We start from the raw sequence: 21,961 nt of genomic DNA, 5'->3' as shown, positions 1-21,961 counted from the left end.
AACTCACACACTCATGGTAGGATCATATCGTGTTCTAAACCAATAAGAGACAGAGCTCGGGCGGGTCTTTGCCTCTGATTGGCTGTGGTCCTGTTCACAGCGCTAAATTGCGTGTGTTTAAAAATTGCGCGCGACCTGAGCACCAGAATAGCTGACTAACTGAAACGGAAAAATAAAATAAACGTGACAAAACAAGGGAAAATGAAGAGAGGCAGAAATATTGAAAGTTTTTTCATTAGGAAAACCAAGCCTACAACCAGCTCTACTACTATAATCCCGTCCATCCCCACTACTGAGAGTCCATCCCGTCAAAACATGGAGCCTTCGGTCCCTGGTGAGATACCAAGCCCCCGTCTTTCGGCGACAGCATCAGACTCGGAATTAGAGGAGGAGACAACTGAGTCTGGGATAGTCCCGGCTCCGAGACCCAAATTAAAAAGGCCAAAATATATTCCTTCAGACAGGACTGGCTGAAACAATTTCCCTGGCTGAGGTACAACAAAGGACGTAACGCAATGCACTGCGTGTACTGTCAGGAGTGCGGTCAGAATATGGTCGGAATAGTGCATTCGTGAGCGGGTCAACAACGTTTCGTATCGAAACTTTAAAAAAACACAACATGTCTAAAAAACACACGATATGCCGTGACAAGTGTGTAGAGAAAGTGGCCTTTGTGAAAGAGAACTTTTTATATATAATTGTGCTTCAAATAAAGACAAGCATTTCTCTACACCTCATTCTTGTTTAAAAATCATTCACATTATATGAAAGTTATGGAGAGCGATAAAAAGGTGACCTTATGGCGTTAAAGGCGACACAATGAAAAATTTGGGTGCACCTAAATTTTGCGCACCAGTGCAACCAATGCAAAAAGTTAGTCTGGAGCCCTGTGAATGCTAGACTGAACCTATTAGAAGGTACTGAACTATTTACCCAAATTACCATTTTGACTTTTTTTCCCGAGCAAATATCCAGCGTCCTGCCACGTCATGGAAAATGTCTGTTTTTCTCTCAGGCATTGATGATTATGTGTAGCTTTTTGCATGCAGATGTTGCCAAAACTATAAAGGCCAAAGACTATTAGATCGAAATTCGGTTTTAAAATGATGCACATGAGAAATCTCAACACAGATGATGCCTTCTACACCTGGCATGGTAGAAGACTCCAAACAATTCCCATAAATGAAGGATTGAAGATGATTGTGAATATAACAAGCAACTCCAAAAAAAACCCCATAATTTTCAGTAAGATTGATTAATTTATTCCTGACATCAAAGATACACCTGAAAAGGTGAAATTTATATAACTGATGAAGGGAGTGTCATTGACAGTGGTAAATTCTGCCTGTTACTGCTTTACTATTTCACAGCTTATCACCCATTCCACTTATCAAAATCAATACAAAGACTGGACAAGCCATGAAACTGTTGGTGTGTTGCTCTACCTGTGAAGTTATGATAAGTTATTATAAAACAACCGACTGAATTTTATATATTGTATCAGAAAGCAGAACAGATAGTCAGAAATGTTCAAAGATGAGAAGCATCTGAACTTTTGCACAACATTGTCATTCAAGACACCTCAACATCAGGAAGGAAGCAATAAGGAAACCAAGTCCTGCTGCTGGAGGGACTGTCGTGGCTCCAGTCTCACGAATAGAGTCCTCAGTTGGTTTAAATAGAGCACCTTAGTGCTTCTGACATAACTCTTTTATTCAAACAGTGCACTGATTTAAAACTAAGCTTCATGTACAGAGAAACATATGTCAGTCCATGCCTACAATCCTGAAAGTTTCTATAGCCACTCTGACATGAACTCATAAGACAACTACACAGTGAATGAAGACACACTTAATCTGTGCTTAGTATCTGTTCACACATTACATCACACCAATAACGACAGAGAAGAACCAACTCCTCAATATTACAGCTGTAATTCCACATACAGACAAGTGACAAATCAAAGTAAAACCCATCATAAAGTGTATTAGTAAGGTGTTGTTCCATATGAGCCTCCACAACAGCTTCAGTGGTCCTTGTCATAGATTATCAAAGTCTGGAAAACTCTACTGGAGTGATGAACATCCTTTTGACTTGACTGATGGTGGTGGAGAATACTAATCTAGTCTAATATGTCACCCCTAAAATTTGGTTGTCATACCTTGAGTATTCAACGCGTATAGATGTTTTCCAAATGCACTGTAATGTATTTTTGTATGCAAGATGACGTTTGTATGTATTTAATGTATATAATTGTTTGTTAAATCAATAAATGTCTGTGTTGGACCCCAGGAAGACAAGTTGATGTCACGATGTTAGCTAATAGGGATCCTATTAAACTAAACTATACTAGACGCCATTTGTTGTGATATATAAAAATATAATATTGCACACACACCAATCTACCAATCTATCGCAGCTCAAATTGAATGCTTCCCATCTCAAAATTCAATTAGACGTTAAATTGAAAACATTTAAACGGCTTAATGCCGTTTCATCAGAACCATGTAACCATGCAAATTAGATCACTTGGATAAAACTCTTGTCCAGTAACACACCTCTTTGCACATTAGCTTTGTCTGTATTCACATTACATCCTGAGAAATTATTACCTTTCCCAAACCAGCTTCACTGGTTGTAAATTTCAAAGAGGTGAATGCACAGAGTAACATCAACCCTAGCCTGAAATCTCAGTCACTCAGAGAGGACTCGTACAGAAAGAAAAGCAGATTCGACTTATGGTCAGTCCAAAATGATCACATACATTTTTGCCTATAATCAATGCCTGTGTAACGGCTGCTAAATGTGTTGTCTGACCAACGGCTGAAAGAAAAACAGAGCCAGTGCAGAAAAAGACCCACTCATCCAGCCTAATGAAAGATAGGTTGGTTATTACGAGTCATTACTGAGTGGCTGGGCAGCGACCACAGACATTCCTCCTGACAAAACACACTCACACTGTGGTTGTCAACTTTCAATTTTTCTGCATTCACTGCAGTTTTTGCTGTGTATTTTTTCCTGTACACATTTAAGGGTCATTTAACAGAAGAAAAAAAGACACTTTATTCTGTCACTGACTCTGTGACTTTTTCCATATGTGCCTCTTTCTGTACATTCTCTCTCTCTCTCTCTCTCTCTCTCTCTCTCTCTCTCTCGCTCTCTCTCTCGCTCTCTCTCTCGCTCTCTCTCTCGCTCTCTCTGGTGGGTGGTCAGGGAAGGGTTAAGTGCTCTGTTCTATAAACTCTGCTTTAAGAGTCTGCTGGAAGCTACTGGTTCAGCCTTTAAATACAGTCATTTGACACATCCCAACAGGGGCTCGTAGCAGAGAGCAGCTGCTGACCCAAACTCAGGCTTTAAGGCGAGCTGGTGTGTCGGCATCACACTGCTTTGGACAGCATGAAGGCTCTCTTATTCACCTGTATGCTGGTGCCTTGGCTGGTGGCAGCCTCGGCCAGGAGGTCTGACCAGGACTCACAGCTGATACCGGGATCTCTACCTGCCAGGGAGCTGAACGGATACTTCAGTGACCATTTGAAATCAAGGAGGGCTAGGGTAAGAGCTTTATTACCTACATCATACTTCTCTGCCAAAAAAAGTTATCTTAAATAACTCAACAAATTAATCTATATAAAGTATGCCTTGAAAAATGTTATCTACTAAAATGTCAGCAAGTAAATTGTTTTGATCACTAGTTTGTTTTTGCCGTTAACTTGCAGCATGACTTCACAAGACAATCCTTACACTTAATGGTTAACAGTGTTACATAATGTTTCCAGGTAATTGAACAAACAAAGTAAGAAAATATAAGATATAACATAAGATAATTAAAACAAATGAAAAAAGGATCAGATATAAGACTTTACTAATCCCCAGAGATGATTAGGTCTTGGTTAAAAGTTGATAATGTTCAGGCACATTACTGTATTCTAAAAGCTAATAATAATAATCCCTTTCATGGTTAAACTTAATTGAATTTGCTTTCTCTAACTTGCTAATGACAGAAACTGTCAGCACTTGACTTCACCATCCTCCTCCCAGAGATAATTCATTCACACACACACACACACACACACACACAAACACACCTTGCTCTGTCTAACTTGTTCTTCCACCAGTCAACCAAAATTGACCACACTAACCCTCAACTAACCACACAAACCTCTTCAAGAAATATTTGGATGAAATAAAACCACAGTCTGGTCTGGTTTGCCCTTCGGGAATCTCTTGCAGGGAGTGAAAGACCCACAAACAACCCAGAGAATGAGAGGGAATGAAATAATATGGCTATGAAACGTAACTTCAATTTTAATGAGTAAAAATTTCATTTGTGACCAGCTGTTTTTCATACAAGACCCTGTCAGTGCCAGACCCTTCAGGGACAGCACTCATACCTTACTACTGCTACAATTAACCACAGGCTTCGTTTCGGCTAACCTTTTAATCTGCATTGTGGAAAATTCTGTTTTCTTCCTTTGACTTGTTTTAGGGCTTTAGATGTTTTAGTTCAGAGACCCACCACAGGTTTGGTATTTTGTTCAGGGATACTTTGATTGGTTATAGCCACTCAAACGGACTAAATCCAGGCCCTCAATGGTGGAGGATAAACTTACCAACCATTAGACCAACAGGGATGTAGGATTATAACTTTTATTACTTTACTGGTAGCAGATTAGTTACCTTCTCTGGTTGAAAAGCCCTCAGATCCATGAGCTTCAGTGGCGAACGTATTGGTGATATCTTTCCCGTCAACCACAGTTCAAAGATTTGAATTTGCCAGGAGCCATTCATAGGCCCAAAACTCCTCAGGCTGACGGGCGAGTTTATCACAACATCCAAAGGTCTAAAGGCTTCTGGGGTCAGGAACCTGATCCTCATTGGCTCCTACATTACATCACCACAATATTACACCGGCTTCATTTTACAAAGCCTGCACATGGGTCACTGTAAGTACAAAGACACGAATGAAAACATGAACCAGGTATGGTTACTTATCCTCAACAGCTGAATATCAGGAAGAGCAGTGTTAGTCATCACTCTGGACAAGAATGGAAATCTAAAAAAAGAAACAATGTTCAACACTGCAGCTCACCAATAATTAAAATCAGTTAAAGCTGTGGACAGTCATCAGCAGTAACCAGCTGTGGAATATGATGTGGACTGCTACAAAAAGATCTGCCAGCCAGTATAGTCTGAGAATCTGCTCCAGATTGTTGATAATGAGGGCACTGAACAGAGTCTGTGTTCAGACAAACCACAGACCACTGTGTTCAATACAGAGGCTCCGACTCTGAATAAACTGAATAAACTTTAGCGGAAACATCTTGCAAAAACACACGGCATTGGCCCAATCAAATACATCCAAGCACACATTCTTGGTAAAAGACTTTGTAATGGTGTAAATCATCTGGATATTGTGGAAAAGAGTGATTATTATGAAAAGTCTGTTTGAAAACTTCAGGCTCACTGTATTATAAACTGCTGAACAGTGTTTTGGGGTGAGAACTCATGGATCTGTTACTGAAGCTGGACATGTTGGACTGTATTTGCTCTTCTCACCCATAGTTAAAGCAACACGGCACACTATCCCAGACTCTTGTGGGGCTTTTTGGGTCTGAATGCCCACTTAGCCTTTATTTATTAAATCCAACAGACTAAAGTTCTTAATCTCCAATGATTAAAATCACACATTCAGTTTAATCCAAGACTTAATATTGCCACGATCATCATCAGTGTATTTTCCAAATAATCCCGGTCTACATGCCTGTGGCTGTGAGAGAAAACTGTCAAGCTGTTAGTGTCATTTTATTGAGTTCAACCATTAAATCAAACCTAAGCAAAACCTGACCACCTTGTTTAAGTGCACTGGCTGACGAATAGTTCGTTTTGTATTTTACTTCTTACATGGAAGTGTAACAGCAGACTCCAGGTTAAGCCAAGCACAATGCAGATATTTATAGGATTTCTTTCCATCTTTAATTGGTAATACAAATGTGACACAGTGCAATGTGCTTATATTTCCAAAACTGACCTCCTAACCCTGGCAGTATCAATGTTTTGCAATAGCCAACGAGCTGGCCAGTATATGAACAGGCCATGTTTTCTCCTGCAGAGGGCGCTGCCTCTTGGTGATGAACCTGATGACAGCCCAATCTCAGAGGGAGGAGATCCCATTGGTAAGAGAAAGATCTGTTTACCTCATGAGCGCCACAGAAGAACATCAAATTTTAAATTATAGACGGAGTTTAAAACTACTCGCCAGTTTAAAGTGTGTTACGTAATATCTATCTCAAAGACGACGTTTGTAGGGGTTTGGGGAACTCATACCCATCAGACTAGTAGACTCTGAGGGGTCTGAAAGTAGAACAAGAACTGAGGAGTTTGGAAATGTAACCTTGAGCCAGTCCATGCAAACAATAAAACTCTCCTTAGGGCTCCTTGGTTTTCCACATGGTAAGGCTGGCATCCCATGGACCAAGGCTATGTTCTTGGCTGGTCTCGCTGCTGCATGTTTTGAACTAGCGGCAGGTGAACTAGGGATAAATGACTCCTACATAAAGAGTTAAAGAAGATATAAAGTAAGAAAAACATGTAAGAGGCTTTACTATTTAAAAAAATTGTAAATTTTTTACCATAAAATTCTTTCAAACTACACAGGTAGGAAAATATGGGTTTGATTGTTGAATTGTTTGCTATGCTGTTGTGTCATATGAAACTGATTAAAGCTGATGAGTCAACTAACTGATTAGTAAATTTATTGTTAAAGTCATTTTTCAAAAAGCAATATGAAACAACCAGTTTCCATCTTCTCAAAATTTCACAGATTCTTTTGGTTTCTTTGTCTTATGTGATGAACTGGATATCCTTGGTGGTTTGGTTGGTCAGACAAGACATATCTTGTCAAATGTCATAATAAGACATTTGAAAACATGATCATAATTGTTAGGTGCAACTATAGTTTGAACTAAAGTAAGCTTGATTAATGGTTTGTTGTTAAAATTGCTGTGAGAGCAAAATTAGTCAAAGCTTTCCATCCTGCCCACAGTAGGTGCCCATTGATATAAATTTAAACAAGACTCTGATGCCTCTGTGTTGCAGATCTGCCAACGTGCCTGCTGTGTGTGTGTCTGACTGGTTCAGTGTACTGTGAGGAGGTCAGTCCAGACATGACCAGTGTTCCCACCTTGCCTAAGGAGACAGCCTACCTGTATGCTCGCTTCAACAAGATCAAAAAGATCAGCACCAAAGACTTTGCTGACATTGGTAAGTAAGGATCACAACCTGTTGATTGTTCAGCCGAGTTTGTCCTGCTAGCTGTCAAAGACTGAAAGTTGGTGGTGAGTGCTTCGTCAGATTCTTGGTCATGTTCTTGGATTAGATATTTCCTGATTTAAATCTTTTAATACCGCATTTTACTATTAAGAAAAAGCCCCTGTAGTCATTTGTGTTGAAGGAGCACTCTACCACTTTTACAGGTGAAGACCACTTTACTAGTCTTCACTACTAATCAACCTATGAAAACAGTTGTATAATGCCAAACTCACTTGATTGGCTGCACTTTGTCAACTGTAATGATAAACCCAAAGAAACTCTAGTTCACAAACATACATCTACAATAACATTTAACAGGTTCTTGTTCGAACAATTTAGCTGGTTATCTGGTCTATGTCTTGGTCACTGAAAAGTATTACACTGCAAGAACTTTGTGCTGGACAACAATCGTCTGCATAGGGACAATAATTCTGGAAGAACAATTTGACAGACAGATGCAAATAAATGAGTAACAGAACATTAGAAATGCATATGCTTCCACACAGGTGCACCGAATGATACCAAGCAATTAACATGCACACTCTGTGGCATGTATAAAAAGGCTGAGCAGGCAATTATTGTTGAGGCAGGAGCTTCGGCAACAAAGTCTACTTGACTGGCTTGTGTTTCATTAGTAACAGTCACGAAAGTGACATCTGCATTTAGAGCTTTTGGGAAGACATCAGTAAATATGGTTGGTTGTGGTTGAAAGCACACATTTGATGATTCTGATGCTGGTTTGTGAGTGTCACTGCACGATGTGATAAGACTGTGAGGGCAAGAACAGCCTGTTGACACATAGAGAGGGAATGCTTGACCCCTAAGGTGAAGGGATCTAGTGCCTATGTTATGTTTTGAGGGGAACTGGCATTGACATGGTTTGGGTCAACTTAGAGGGAAGGGTCACTGCAAACCAACACAAAGTTGCTCTGAGTGATCAGCTTTAATCTATGATGAAACATTTCTCTTCTTGGATGACAATTCCCCAATCCATAGGGTACGAGGGGTCACTGAATGGTTTGAAGTATGAAAATGTGAATTATATCCTACGGCTTCGCAGTCCAAAACCAATTGAACACCTATGTGAGATTTAGGGCTATAATGTTAGACAGCGCTTTCATCAAAACACCAAATGAGGGAATATCTTCTGGAAGAATGGTGTTAATCCCTTCAGTAGAGTTCCACAGACTTGCATTAGAAATAATGCCAAGGAGCACTGAGGCTGTTCTAAATGCTCCTTACTACCAAACTTTATGTTGGTTCCTTTAATGTGTCACCTGTCTGGTACTACCCACCTTGTAATGATGCAATCTATCAACAGTGACTCTGAAGCGGATCGACCTGACGGGGAACCTGATCTCAGAGATTGAAGATGGGGCGTTCTCTAAGCTGGTCTTGCTAGAGGAATTGTCTCTGGCTGAGAACAGACTGGTCAAACTTCCTATGCTCCCTGCCAAACTCACATCCTTCAACGCCAATAACAACCTCCTCAAAACCAAGGGTGTCAAAGCTAATGCTTTCAAGGTACACACGTCATCACCTCTCCCAAATATTTCAATTAGGAATATCTCAGTCAGATCTAAAGGATGGGGCAAATCAAGGCTTTTTAAAAATGAAGAGAACTATTTGTCTATCAGTGATCTTCAGAGAGATACAGACAAATGAACAAAAGCTTCAATGATATAACCAAACTGACAGTGAACCAGCAGTGTAATGCTGAAGATGAAGGCAGGCTGTCCAAATCCTGTACTGTACTGTTCTGTGAATCTCTTCTCTACGCAAATATTATACAACTTACTACAAGATACTATTAGGTTAACTAGGTTACTGTGCAACATATTATAGAAAACTATTACAGAGACACTTGGAACACTTACGTTAGTTAGTTCAATAATTCAACATTTTAGGATATATTGCTAATTTTCTTTATCCCAAGAGTGAGATGAGAAGTTTGTGGTTTTAGGGGGAGTTATATGTTTAAATCCTTTCTTGACAGTAATTCCTTCCCTTCAGCTATAGTACCGGTCGCAAGATACGGTTGGCGAGTCTCTGTACAGGAACAATGGTACCATGCCTGGCAACCTTAGTGTGATGACATGACTTCAGGAAGCTGCACACAGTCGCTACACTCAGCTGTTTTTCAACACGAAAGAGTTGCAGCTCCTAACTCCCCGTAAAACCACAACCTGTTGTTTTTTACATTTATGTTTGTGTACAGATTAAAGAAATGAAAGAAAATAATTAGTGAGTCTTTTTTGCTAAGTTCACTCACCCCATCATGACTCCAGCTTCAGATATCGATCTGTTCATCTCAATCACAAAAGGAAAACAAAAAAGCATATTTCCCCAAATGTTAACAGATCCAAATAAGTCATATTCACAACTTTACTATTCCCTAAGTATATCTGGTTTACAGCCAAGCATGTTGTGTATACTGCAACTCAACTGAATCTACAGGGTGTCAATGGTGTGAATTTGTTTCTTCAACAGAAAATGACCAAGCTGATCAACCTGTTCCTTGCCGACAACCAGCTGGAAGCTGTTCCACAGATTCCTGACAGCGTTCGGACCATACATCTACAGGTTTGTATTTTACTGCAAAAATATACACAAATAAAAAGACTTCAGAAATGACTGACACCCCCAAATTGCTGTACTGTTTTGTGTTCTAGATTTAATTTAAAACAAATTAAAATAACTTTTTGATAAAACTTACTTAGTGAGATTTTAGTATTTTTACCTGATCCTGAGGATTGTTATTTCACCAGCTTTACTCTGTTTCCTTCTCAACACTGTTTCCATTTCGTCCAGAACAACAACATCACGGAGGTCAGCGTGAACACCTTCTGCAGGTCCAATGACACCTACTACCTACGACCAAGCCTCAATGAGGTCCGTTTGGACGGCAACCCTGTGGTGCTGTCTAAGTACCCTGACAGCTTCACCTGTATGAAGGTACTGCCTGTCGGACGGTACCGCTGAGGAGGCAGAAACTTTACTGAAGCGCCCTTGTTGCTGATGGAGCAGTTTTCCCACAACAGAGTGCTGGGGGGATACCGTGACGTTCTGGATTTTGGGGCACTGATCCCACGGTGGGGGTAAAGGTGTCAATGTTTTTACTTCAGCAAACCTACAAACAACTTGTGACATTGTCAGGTCGAAATGAAACCACTCACTGGACTGAAGGTGTAGAACTGAAGGAGTTTCTCACCTCTGGCCTTCTTCAGTTCTACTGACTGGTGGGGAGTACCAGGCATTTAAACGTCTGCAGGAAGTTTCACATAAAAGTTATTGTCACATGAATTGATGAAAAAACGCCTGAAAAGGGGGGGGCGCCTCATGCTTCAAACAAACTGGTTTGTCTGAGCCCGTCTAAAATCAATGTTTCTACTAGTTATAAATATACTCAATGAAAGGCACGGTGAAAAGCAGTCGTCGCCTTGTGGCAGCATCATGCTGCCACCCTGATCTCTTGCCAACAACCTTGTGTCTCTTGAATCATGTTGTAGTCAAGATGTGTTGACTCGCACAAATGGGGATAAGGGCACACACTTTACGACAGTCTCTCTTCAAAGGCATTAATGGTGTTACACTCCTATGTTCACAAGCAAAGTGATGGAAGACCTTGATAAAGAAATTCAAACTTCTACTTTCACACGTGCACACATTTGGCCAATCTGCATAAAGTGGACGTGTTTGTCCAAGTTATTCAGCACAGCCTTTGATTCAATCATCAGAAAGGTGGCTTCAGATGACGTTGATAAATCCGACAAACCCTTAGTTTGAAGCATACTGAGGCCTTGACAATGGGACTGTAAGTGACAAATATCCTGACTTAGGCAACCTGTTGAGACACACCACAGGAGAGGTGCCCTCTGAATGTCCTTTCCACAGGTAACGTAATTCCAGTAGAACTGATGTAACCCTTTGAATGTGTGGAGAAGCATCAACGCCTCTACAGCAACAGTCCAATTTATTGTTTCATTTTGACCTGACGCTGTACTACCTAGATGAATGAAACTACACAAACTACATTGAACCAACACACACACAGCCACAAGCCAACAGGCCTGCTTATAACTTCCTGTATCTATTAGTTTAAAACACAACAAATAAGCATTTTGGTGCTATAAGTAACTGTAAGTAGTAAAGAAGAAATTTAAATTCAAGATATGACGTTAACCTAGATATCTTTGACGCTTTTTCTGACCTAAAGATCTAATACTACTGTAAAATCTCTTATTTCAAGATTTTACATTATATTAAATAAATGTTTTAGAATACTAAAACAAGTAATATGTCCAATAGGTGCTTTTAACAGACCAACGTGTTTTTCTAACCTTGAAAAGCCAAGTCACAGTTTTCACCTTGCTCACTGTGGGCAGTCATCAGGAATTTCATTTCATTATATGTATTAATGCTGTTGCATGCTTCATTTAAAACTTTCCAGACTAAAACTGTAAAGAGAATGGGTTTTTGAGATTTAGGCTGGCTTTGAGGAAACACATTGTGAAATTATTAAGAGTTTAGGAAAGTTTTGTCTGACATACCATCACCATTGAATGAAAACGTGATGTATTTTTGGTTAAACCACGTTCCAATCAAAGTATTTTTGCAGTTAATATTTTATAGAGTCCTGACGACAGTAGGAGAGAAGATGCTACATTTCAGTCATACAAAAGGAATACTTGATACACACATGTTGATCTGAAGTCTTTTTTTCTCCAAGTTAATCTTGTCACATAACTAACTGGAAAAAGGAAAGTACCCTGTGAGCATTTGTCATAACATTAATTGTATGTTGCTTTGAGATTTATTGCATGTCAGACTATTGATCCCAGCTGACTCAGACAGCTGATAAACATTAGATTGTCTTGGAATGCCAGCAGGAATAGTCTGTAAATACTTTTCTCGTTGAGTGTTGTCTCAGAAAATGACAAAAAATTAACACAACACTGGGGGTTTTTGCTCTGCCATTGTGTGAATTAATTTCACTTTTAATTATTCCATTAAAAATGCCTCTCCATACGGGCGATGGCCATGCAGACTTGTCCGACTGCAGGCTTTCTTAAACATTTTGTGACTTAGCTTCACTTTGGTTTTTAATTTATAGACTCCAGTTGAAGTGAACTGGGGAACAATGTATCTATGAACTATAGTAATGTGAAAGTTACTCCTTTTTATTTTGTCTGCTTTTAAAATGTCTTGCTTGTGTCCCTTACACTTCCCTTACACTTTAGAAATTATTACTGATGTGAATAAGACAGTTGTGTACAAGAAGATGTGTATGTGACATGGCTATGTCTTTAAGATATTTTAATAAAGTTCAACTTTTTTAATTAAAGTGTGTTTGGAATTGTAGTTTGAGTCTCCTCCACATGTAAGGGATATAGTTGTTAATATTTAGCTGAAAGTACAGGCAATACTTTTGGTAGAAAAAAAAGAATAAAGAAACTACAGTTATACTTTATACAGGGGGTAGTGGTTGTAGCAGTCCTGTTGTAGATGGTGATGGTTTTGATTTGTAGTTTAGTTTTGGATTGGTGTATGTAATCACAACATGCAACCACAACAGTAGATAGATGTTTCATGATCTGTCCGTATGCCTAATTATATTCCCCAAAACTATGTTTACATTCTTTCATATATATATATATATATATATATATATCATCGGAAAATGTGTCGTCTTTCTTTTTGCTTGCAACCCTATCACTGAGTCATGACATAACCATAAAGATTAATTCACAGTCAAGGCTGGATGAAAAACATCTTAGAGTTAGATTTCAGGGCTTTACTAACAGCATCTATTCATCATCATCATGTAAAGTCATTGATTAATACCATGGTGTGACCAAATCCTGTGCTGGTGCAACCAACTGGGAAAGTTAATAGCACCAGTGCTACCAGTGGAAAAGGTTAGTCTGGAGCCGTGGTGCATGACTGTGTCTGTGTGCAGAGACATTTGAGACTAATATGTCCTCAAGGGAGAGATGCCAATCAGTGATTGGCCACATGCTTGTAAATGTCTGTGGTTTGTAACTGCTACACAGCCAACCATCATCTGCAATCTTGTAGTCGTACAGTGACATGAACATGTATTTAGAGGAATAAACAAATAAAGATATAAAAAACAAAGAATTCACATACAATCAAGTATGTGAATTCTTAAAATTTTTGTTGCTGGTAGACCACAACATTAACCAGCCAGTCACTGTGCTGTTCTTCAGGACTCTCCGGACTTTCATAGACAGAGGTTAAAGATCAAATCCAGCCTAAAGTTCCCATTTAGGTTTGTCTGCTCTCACACTGACTGATAGACCATCTGGTCTCCCCACTGAAAGAATTCAGGATGGACTGCTGTATCTTGTCCTCCACTAACGATGCTGACATGTCACTAAACAACAAGTCAAAAATGTTCCATTGAGTTTCTAGACTCATAAACAAGCAATTAAAGAAAGGCTAGGACAATCTCACTAAAATACTAACATGTTTCTAAAAATCTGTGGTGTTAGATCTTTATTTGTTTATTCCTCTAAATACATGTTCATGTCTGTGTGTCATTAAAGCATGGAAATCGGCATACAAGGCACAGCCCACATTACAGCAGAACAGTTACAATGGGAATTACATTTTCTCCATAATAACACTGAAGAAAATGCAACTAAAGCAAAATAAGAGTTTAGTGCACACAGGCCAGTATGGAAAATGTGGGTTAATCCACTTTCAGCCCAGCCAACTTGGCAGGATGTTACATTCTCCAAGTAAACAGGAGAATAGGTTCCATATTGCTTCTGCAGCTTGATTTACTGTTTGACATTTTACTGCTACCTCTTTAATAAAGTCCCACCCTGACATTTACCATGCCCACACCAATTCACACCCACTGCATTAACCTTAATTCCTCTCTTCTGTCATCTTCCTGAATCTAAGCACTTTACAAACAATAGCCCCTTTATAAAGTTGAACATTTCTAGAGGGGTCATTGTATCTTCATGGTTGACATAGAGCTGACAACCAGCTTAACAATTACAAATTACATTCTCTGTTGTCATAATTGGTGACGTGATGTAAACCCACATACACATGGTAAGGCTGGCACTATAATTCAAATGAAATTAGATTTCTTTTTCAGATAATGCCAGAAGACAGCAACATATCAAGAGTATCTATCTTGTTGTATCTATGTCCAACCAACCATCCATTCACCCATCCATCGATCAAACTACTGTATCTTTCTGCTTAATTACCCAAATTTAGGCCTGGATATCAAATGTTTCCAAAATTTCACCAGAACTCTCCAGAAGAACAGCATTGACAAAGATTTTCATACTGTGGTTTGGGAGCTCACATTTAGTTTCATGAAAGTAAACCTTAAACCTCATTGTCAGGCTTACACTGTTGGGCTGCCACACTGCTTTGAAGCTAGGAAGATACCATGTTTTAAGGCTTCAGATGTATATTCTGCACCTAGATTAGTTTGACAACAAAGACAATGCGTCTTTTTAAAATAACTACAATGACCAAAAAGAAAAAAAGAAGTCAAATCTATCCATATATAAATATTGCATGTTCAACACATGCTGGGAGTCTGTGAAAGTTCTAAATAACGAGTCCCGTAAGTGGAACGGTGGGTGGTAAAGGGTTTCCAAAACAAAGCCTGTGTGAGAGTTTTACTGTTGTTTTGAAATATAAACCCTGGAGCCAGTCCACTCTGAGCCACAAAGAGAAACCGAGTCTTCTGGACTGACCCTCTCACCTCTATGTTAGACAAGACAACAAGGCTCCTCCACTGATGGATGAGGGTGAAACTCAGCAGGGGTCAAGCAGAGGTTAAAGATCAAATCCAGCCTAAAGTTCCCATTTAGGTTCGTCTGCTCTCACACTGACTGATAGACCATCTGGTCTCCCCACTGAAAGAATTCAGGATGGACTGCTGTATCTTGTCATCCACTAACGATGCTGACATGTCACTAAACAACAAGTCAAAAATGTTCCATTGAGTTTCTAGACTCATACACAAGCAATTAAAGAAAGGCTAGGGCAATCTCACTTGGCTAAAATACTAACGTGTTTCTAAAAATCTGTGGTGTTAGAAGGGAAAGGACCAACCTGGTCAAATCCAGAGTCAATCCTCTGTATGTGTCAAAACACAAATAATCAAACACTATGGAAAAGCAGATGTTTGTAGGCCTGTTTGAAGTCCATTTCTGTGCAGGTTGGTCTTCACTTACCTGGAAGTGCTGGTAGGTTCTGCACCGGTCATCACATCTGTCTGTGAAAGTCCGGAGAGTCCTAAAGAACAGCAGAAGATCCCTGTTCTCCTCCACCCTGAAATGATATTGCACAAATTATTAAAACATTCCTATTGGACTTGATTAGTTCTGCCCCCTCAAAGGTGATGATTTGGATCGTCGATCAGTAAAGATGTGACAAAAATGTGACCATATGTATCACCGAACCTTGTTGTATCTCTAAATGGTCTATCATTCATACAAAACAAAGTAAACTACCCATCAAAAAGCTTTAAAAGGTGGGTTACTAAAAGCTGCTTTCTTATAAAGTGTGCTGTATATCACAATGACAATAGCAAAAAAAAAAAAAAAAAAATAGATCATTGTTTTGGTCTGGTTCGCTCTGTCTGAGTGAGACTGGGACATTATGTGAAAGGCTTTCCAGAGTTTTCCGCGGGGGCCCGGGGCTAGACGGCAGCCGGGTGAAGTTTCCAGACGACTGTTATTCCACACAGAGCCGATGGAAACATGGCAGCACCCTCCCATATAATGAAGCACTACCAAAAAGACACGAGAGAGAAAGAGACTGATTCCTGGTTTGATATTTTTATTTACTGATTTGGTCGTACCAGTCCTGATTGATGTGGTTTGATTATATCTTGAGTAGAACCAATTCACCAGACTGGTTGTAAATGCAAAAAGAAACCTTATCATGTAGTGATCCTAATGAGATGTGTGGAAAGTTTTAGTACCTGCCGTTCATCATCCCGAAGAAGCAGAAAGATTTGTTTTTCAGGAAACAGTGGCAAAAAAGATTAAATGAAACAAACAACTAGAATAACTGACCAGAGAAGTACCAGATAAAAACATATTTTGGGTGGCACCAAAAGAATATATTGAGGTAAACTATGTTGTAGAATTTACGTGGCGTTCATTTGAGGTGCCGCCCCTACCACTGAATGACAAGAAGATAACTGACTGAGATTTGGTGTTGTGATTATCTGTTCAGCACAGCTTTGTGTGAAAAGAACAACAATAGTTTAGTTTACTGACAGGAAAAAAGTTCAGAGAGATCAGAGTAACAATGCATTTCAGACACAATCTGTTGTGTTTACACATCATTTTTTAGTTCGTAAATAGTAATAAAAACGGACAGTCCTGATTGACATCAGTCGACACAGAAGCTGTGGTAGTTAGTTTTAGGAGCAGTTAACGTTTGTCATGTCTATCATTTGATAAAATATGTTTCAGTACAGCTATTTCCAACTAATCCACACTCTTTCTGTCTTTCGCACAGGAAGATAACGTCCCCATTTTTTATCCCGCCTAACAAATTTCAGACTGGCTCAGGAAGCAGCTGCACAACTCCACCGCCATAAAATTTACTGACCACATTTATGTTTCCCGGAAGATTAATCTTTTGATTTTAATTTCTTTAAACTAATTGGACGTTGTAGCCTTACACACAAAAAAGAAATTACAGATTCAGTGGTGCGTTGTCCTCTTTAAATATAAAATCCAACTTGTCATGACTGCACTGCAAACTGGTTAAATTACACTGTCCAAAATAGATCGATCTATACTGTGTTGCCATGTCTTTAAAGCAACAACAGTTTTAAAATGAATGTCTCTTTTAGATTCAGAGCTGACTGATATCTCCTGCTGCTGTCCTGACCTCAGCACAGTTTGGCTTTACACTATCAGCCTGACCTTTACCAGCAAACACACACTGTACTTCAGAAACCTGACAGCCTGGATCAGTTTCTTCAACTGCAGGCCGGGAGTGAAAATGGTTCATTGATCAGATGGCTAGGATGCTCAAAAGAGCAGTGCTGTGTTTTAATGGCTGAAGTAAGGAGGTTTGACAAAATCCAGTCTGATTTGTGCCCTCTAAGTCCATCCCACAATGCATTGCATCAACAGCCTTTCAATCACCTGCTGACTGTTGGGCTTTTTTTTGTGGATTTTCAATCGTTCATCTAATAAACAGTTGGATAAAAGTGAGGCCTCATCTACACTAAGATATTTAACTTTTGAAAATGTCAAAATATCAAAATATCAAACGCTGTGCGTCCATACTAGTGTTTCCAGTCACGTTACTCTCTATATAATCACATATACTGTGTGTTAAAACAGCTCATTTACAAATTCTTCTGTTGTCAGGCGATTGAAGATGAAATAGCAAATCAAATGTTAACTGGATCAATTGCAAAGGATCACTAGTGTGACACTGACTGAAGCTGAATTGACCACATGCTGCTTTTACTCTGCAGCCTGTGCAGCCACAGTGTTCCTCTGAATACTAACAAAGTTAAGAAACCACTTCAGGGAGACGGGAGGACAGATGTGGAACAAAATGTGTCTGCTGAATAAAAATAACAAATAAAAATCACAATGTCAGCGATTATAGTTAACAATTCAGACCAGCTCGATTTAACAAAGATTATCAGTCTGATTTGCACTGTAAAACTATGACACTCTCTCACACACACACACAGACACACACACACACGGACACACACAGAGACACACACACAGACACACACACAGAGACACACACAGAGACACACACAGAGACACACACAGAGACACACACACACACACACACACACACACACACAAGGCAGCAGTGTGTCAGAATCATTATCTCCAGTATTTTTCCATCTGTTGTTTGCCAGATTCTGCAGACTGGACCATACAATCCAGATGTGGTTTGGCTTCAGATATAGAGCAAATCAGCCTTCTGCTTTCAGCACGTTGTGGCGCTGATACACTGACAGAACAGACGCTTTCTGGCAGGCTCTGGTTTTCAAGACCGTTAATGCACCTGAACACGTAAACACAACGCGTATACACATTTTGTTAAATTTAAACACAACTGAGAGAGCGTCACTTTGCTCTACCTGGGGTCAAGAACAAAGCAGCTGCTCCTGATGCTCAGGTGAAAACATCAGCAGGAGTGAGACTGGAGCTCATCGCAGATTCAAGGCGAACTGCTCTGTTGCATTATTAAAACAATAACCAGAGCTGACACAAGTGAAGGCTACTGGAATAGACAGCATGGTGAGATGTTGTATTAATTCTTTAATGCATATAGGGCTGCACAATAAATCGAATATTAAACACGATTTTGGCTTCCCACAATTAAATGATTGTCTACGATACTGATGTTTGAAATTTGTGCTCGGCTCATAGAAAAGCATGTCAAATCAAGCACTTCCTAAACTAACAGCCAAAAACTGGTTTCACTTTTGGGGAGCTGTCCTGTCGCTGCACACACACAAACCCTGCAGCGGCAGCCTGGATACTTTTATTACTGGACCAAATGCTGTATTAAGTCACTGCTAACGAAAACCCAACATTTCCTATTACTGCAGATTCAATCGTGAAATAATCATGATCTCAGTATTGATCAAAATAATCATGATCATCATTCGGGCCATAATCGTGCTGCCCTCGACTCATAGTGATTCTCTCTTGAAAGATTCAGCTTCTTCTTTTTTTTTTTTTTTTTTTAAACCAGTCACAACAGTGTGTGCCTGGTAGTGTTTTCACCTTGTGAGTCAGAGTCTGTGCGTGTGTGTGCGTGTGTGTGTAGATGCCTACTGTAGCAGTATGTAGTGTATTACTCACATAATAATGTAGTAATTGACTACCTACTGAGCACTCATGTTGACGGACGTTGCGGTTTGTGTGCTCCCATCACAATATGGAGTCTAGTTTAAAACTTTATGAATATATTTTTAAAGAGTACAAAAGGAGCATCTACAATGTAAAAGACAAAGAGAACAAATGTCATTTGGCAAATGCTTTAATTCTGTTCAAGGCTCCTTTAAAGCCCCTGACAGCTTGGTTTCAAATCTTTACTACTAGTATTTCTTCACGACTTTAAAGAGGATCTACAAACTAAATTATTGTCTTTTCCACTGTACAAATAATCACATCGATTGTGGTTAGTACAGATGTTTTCCAACAATATTCATATTCATTATTTAAAAAAAAAAAAAAAAAAAGCTTTTTCTGCTCAAAAACAGAGTGTATGTAATTGTTTGGATCTGAATATTGTGCATCCACATACGACCCCATTATCATAAAAGGCTTACTGAGAAAACTGGTTATCGGAGCCTTTAAACCAAATGAAACAAATAAAACATGACAGTTGTGTGACAAAGTGTGCAGTGTGTGATGCTAAGCCAACTTGTGTAAGATTGTCTTATTATGGGTTAATAAATGATAATGTAATGTTGTTCAATTTGATGCTATATCAGATATATCAGTGTCAGTGTAAATTGATACTGTATGTTTGAGGTTATTTAGAAACAGGGAATCAATGACAAATAAAATATGTGGCAGCCAGACCACAGTGAAAGCTGGGTAGCTGATAGAAGTTCAACTAACTTTACGACACGCTCATTTAAAAAAGGTTTTTTTCAAAAAACGTTGGTGCTGAAAGTCTTTTTTAACCCACTGGCTTTGATCACATAATCATACTTGATGAATATATTTCCCTGCTGTGTAAAACGCACCTGGTAGAAAAAGAAACAGATTCAGACCAGATATTTTTAACAGGTGTAACTAATATTATGGCTGTGCTCCATTTACAGGTGGGTGTGCCAGTAAGCCAGCACACCTAAATGGAATGCAGCCACCGGGACGTAATGAGTTACACCTGTGTTTGACAGGTCAAAATGTCTGCCGTGAGAAAGGCTTGTTGTTTGTTAGTAAAGAGCAGACGGTGAGAACAAGTGGATGTGTGGGAGAGGATGTTCAGCTGGACAACAGCCGCTTGCAGATTGACATCTTATTCTACTTTAATAAACACTTCAGCTAAACTAAACAGACAGCTTCTCCGTGACAGGAGTAATATCCAGTATTAAATATGTAGAGCTGGCCTGAGCAGAAAGACAGTGTAAATAAATAGCACACTGACTGTGTGTCAGTCCTAATGCACCCATTATTTCTTTAAAGTCAACTCCAATCTGATAGCTGATTCCCGTTTGATGATCTTCAGTTTAACAGACTATTCCTCTGGCTGCTGACTCATGTGAAGATACACCAGATGGCCAAAAGTGTGTGGACATCTGAACATTACATCCATATGTGATAGCTGAACGTGTGATTCCAGAAACCAGGGGCATTCTCTTCAGGTTTGAGGAGGTCAACCAGATTTTGGCACCTGGCTGCAGGGATTGGCTCCCATTCAGCCACAAGAGTATTAGTGAGGTCAAACACTGATTTTGTTTGATATGGCCCGGCTAACAGTTCCACTTCATCCCAAAAGTGTTGGATAGGTTTGAGATCAAGGCTCTGTGGAGGTCAATCTTCCACACTAAACTGGGAAAACTATTTTCTTTACAGACTTATGCGTGGGCATCATGTTGAAACAGAAAATAGACAGGACTGTCCACATACTTTTGGCCATATAGTGTAGTTCATTGAACTGAAGACTGTACCTTTAGTGTACACTGGAGATTGACAATGCAAGTTTATTAAACTGGTTCTGATTGATTAATCTAATCACCAAACCAAAAGTTTACTGAAAAAAGGTTCATTTCAGATACTTGCGACAACAAGCGACTTTTTCAGATCAGCCTAACATCAATCTGCAGTTTTGATTCTTACCCAGACAGGAAACCGCTGAAGTTCTGCAGGTCACCGGCGTCCATCACCACATTCAGATCGCTGATTGTCCTCTCAGATCCCTGACCCTCCTGCAAGACAGACACACCACTAATTACTCACAACAAAATACTGAGTCACAGAGCAGCGATGCATGATAATGTGTTAACAAACAAAGCCTTTTCCTGTCTGGGATCCAGTGTGTTTGCATTATCTGAGTTCAGAGATCTGAGTCAGTTCAACAGCACTAAAAACTACATCCTTCAAAATGATCATCAAGTTGAATCAACACCTCTCTGAAACAGTTTCAACATAAACTGAGCCTTACGACCTTCATGAAGGGAGGATTTATTTCAGGACTGTTGTTTTAGACTGCATTAGTTTTAGTTAGGTGTTCCCAGGGTCCATCAAACATACAATTAACTGTATACACTGTGCATGTATTTATCAACCACAGCAACAAGACATTTGATGCTGTATGCATGTAGATACGAGAATTTTGCTCACAGCTGTCGATTCCAAGAAGATCACTGCAAGTGTGTTTCAAGTATCATACAGTTTATCCCAACAACAGTCGAGTTTCAAACTAAATACACACCTAGATCTACGTAGGCGAACTGAATAAAATACAAACATTTCCAAGACAACATGGATTATTTCCAAGGTATTTGGTCATAATAATCAATTTACAGGTGTTTCCACGACTGGAAACTACTCTCTAAGTTTCAGCTTTTCCAGGTTTTCCAAGACTCGTGGGAACCCGTGTTCCTAATAAACTTAGTGTAATTCCAGCACATTAT

The 21,961-nt window shown here is 39.4% G+C and overlaps 2 protein-coding genes across 4 annotated transcripts in view; one reads left to right on the top strand and one right to left on the bottom strand.

Moving 5' to 3' along the window:
* Nucleotides 1-21,961, bottom strand: part of cenpp (centromere protein P) — a 91,326-nt gene that overhangs the window by 65,112 nt on the left and 4,253 nt on the right. For all 3 annotated transcript variants that reach the window (XM_051415608.1, XM_051415607.1, XM_051415609.1), the window contains exons 5-6: nucleotides 21,165-21,253; nucleotides 15,543-15,639 (exon numbers count right to left, since the gene is read on the bottom strand). In XM_051415608.1, the coding sequence (XP_051271568.1) occupies nucleotides 15,543-15,639; nucleotides 21,165-21,253 (186 nt within the window). The remainder of the gene's footprint in view (nucleotides 1-15,542; nucleotides 15,640-21,164; nucleotides 21,254-21,961) is intronic.
* On the top strand, nucleotides 3,267-12,652 carry ogna (osteoglycin, paralog a). The gene is made up of 6 exons (XM_051415610.1): nucleotides 3,267-3,552; nucleotides 6,110-6,173; nucleotides 7,096-7,260; nucleotides 8,630-8,832; nucleotides 9,799-9,891; nucleotides 10,120-12,652. Exons 1-6 carry the CDS (start codon nucleotides 3,397-3,399, stop codon nucleotides 10,288-10,290), a joined length of 852 nt encoding a protein of 283 aa, XP_051271570.1. The 5' UTR covers nucleotides 3,267-3,396; the 3' UTR covers nucleotides 10,291-12,652.

The sequence above is a fragment of the Dicentrarchus labrax genome, unplaced genomic scaffold (genome assembly GCF_905237075.1).
Source record: "Dicentrarchus labrax unplaced genomic scaffold, dlabrax2021, whole genome shotgun sequence".
Taxonomy (NCBI): Eukaryota; Metazoa; Chordata; class Actinopteri; family Moronidae; genus Dicentrarchus; species Dicentrarchus labrax.
The sequence above is the reverse complement of the archived record's forward strand: the minus strand, read 5'-3'. Positions and strand labels throughout refer to the sequence as shown.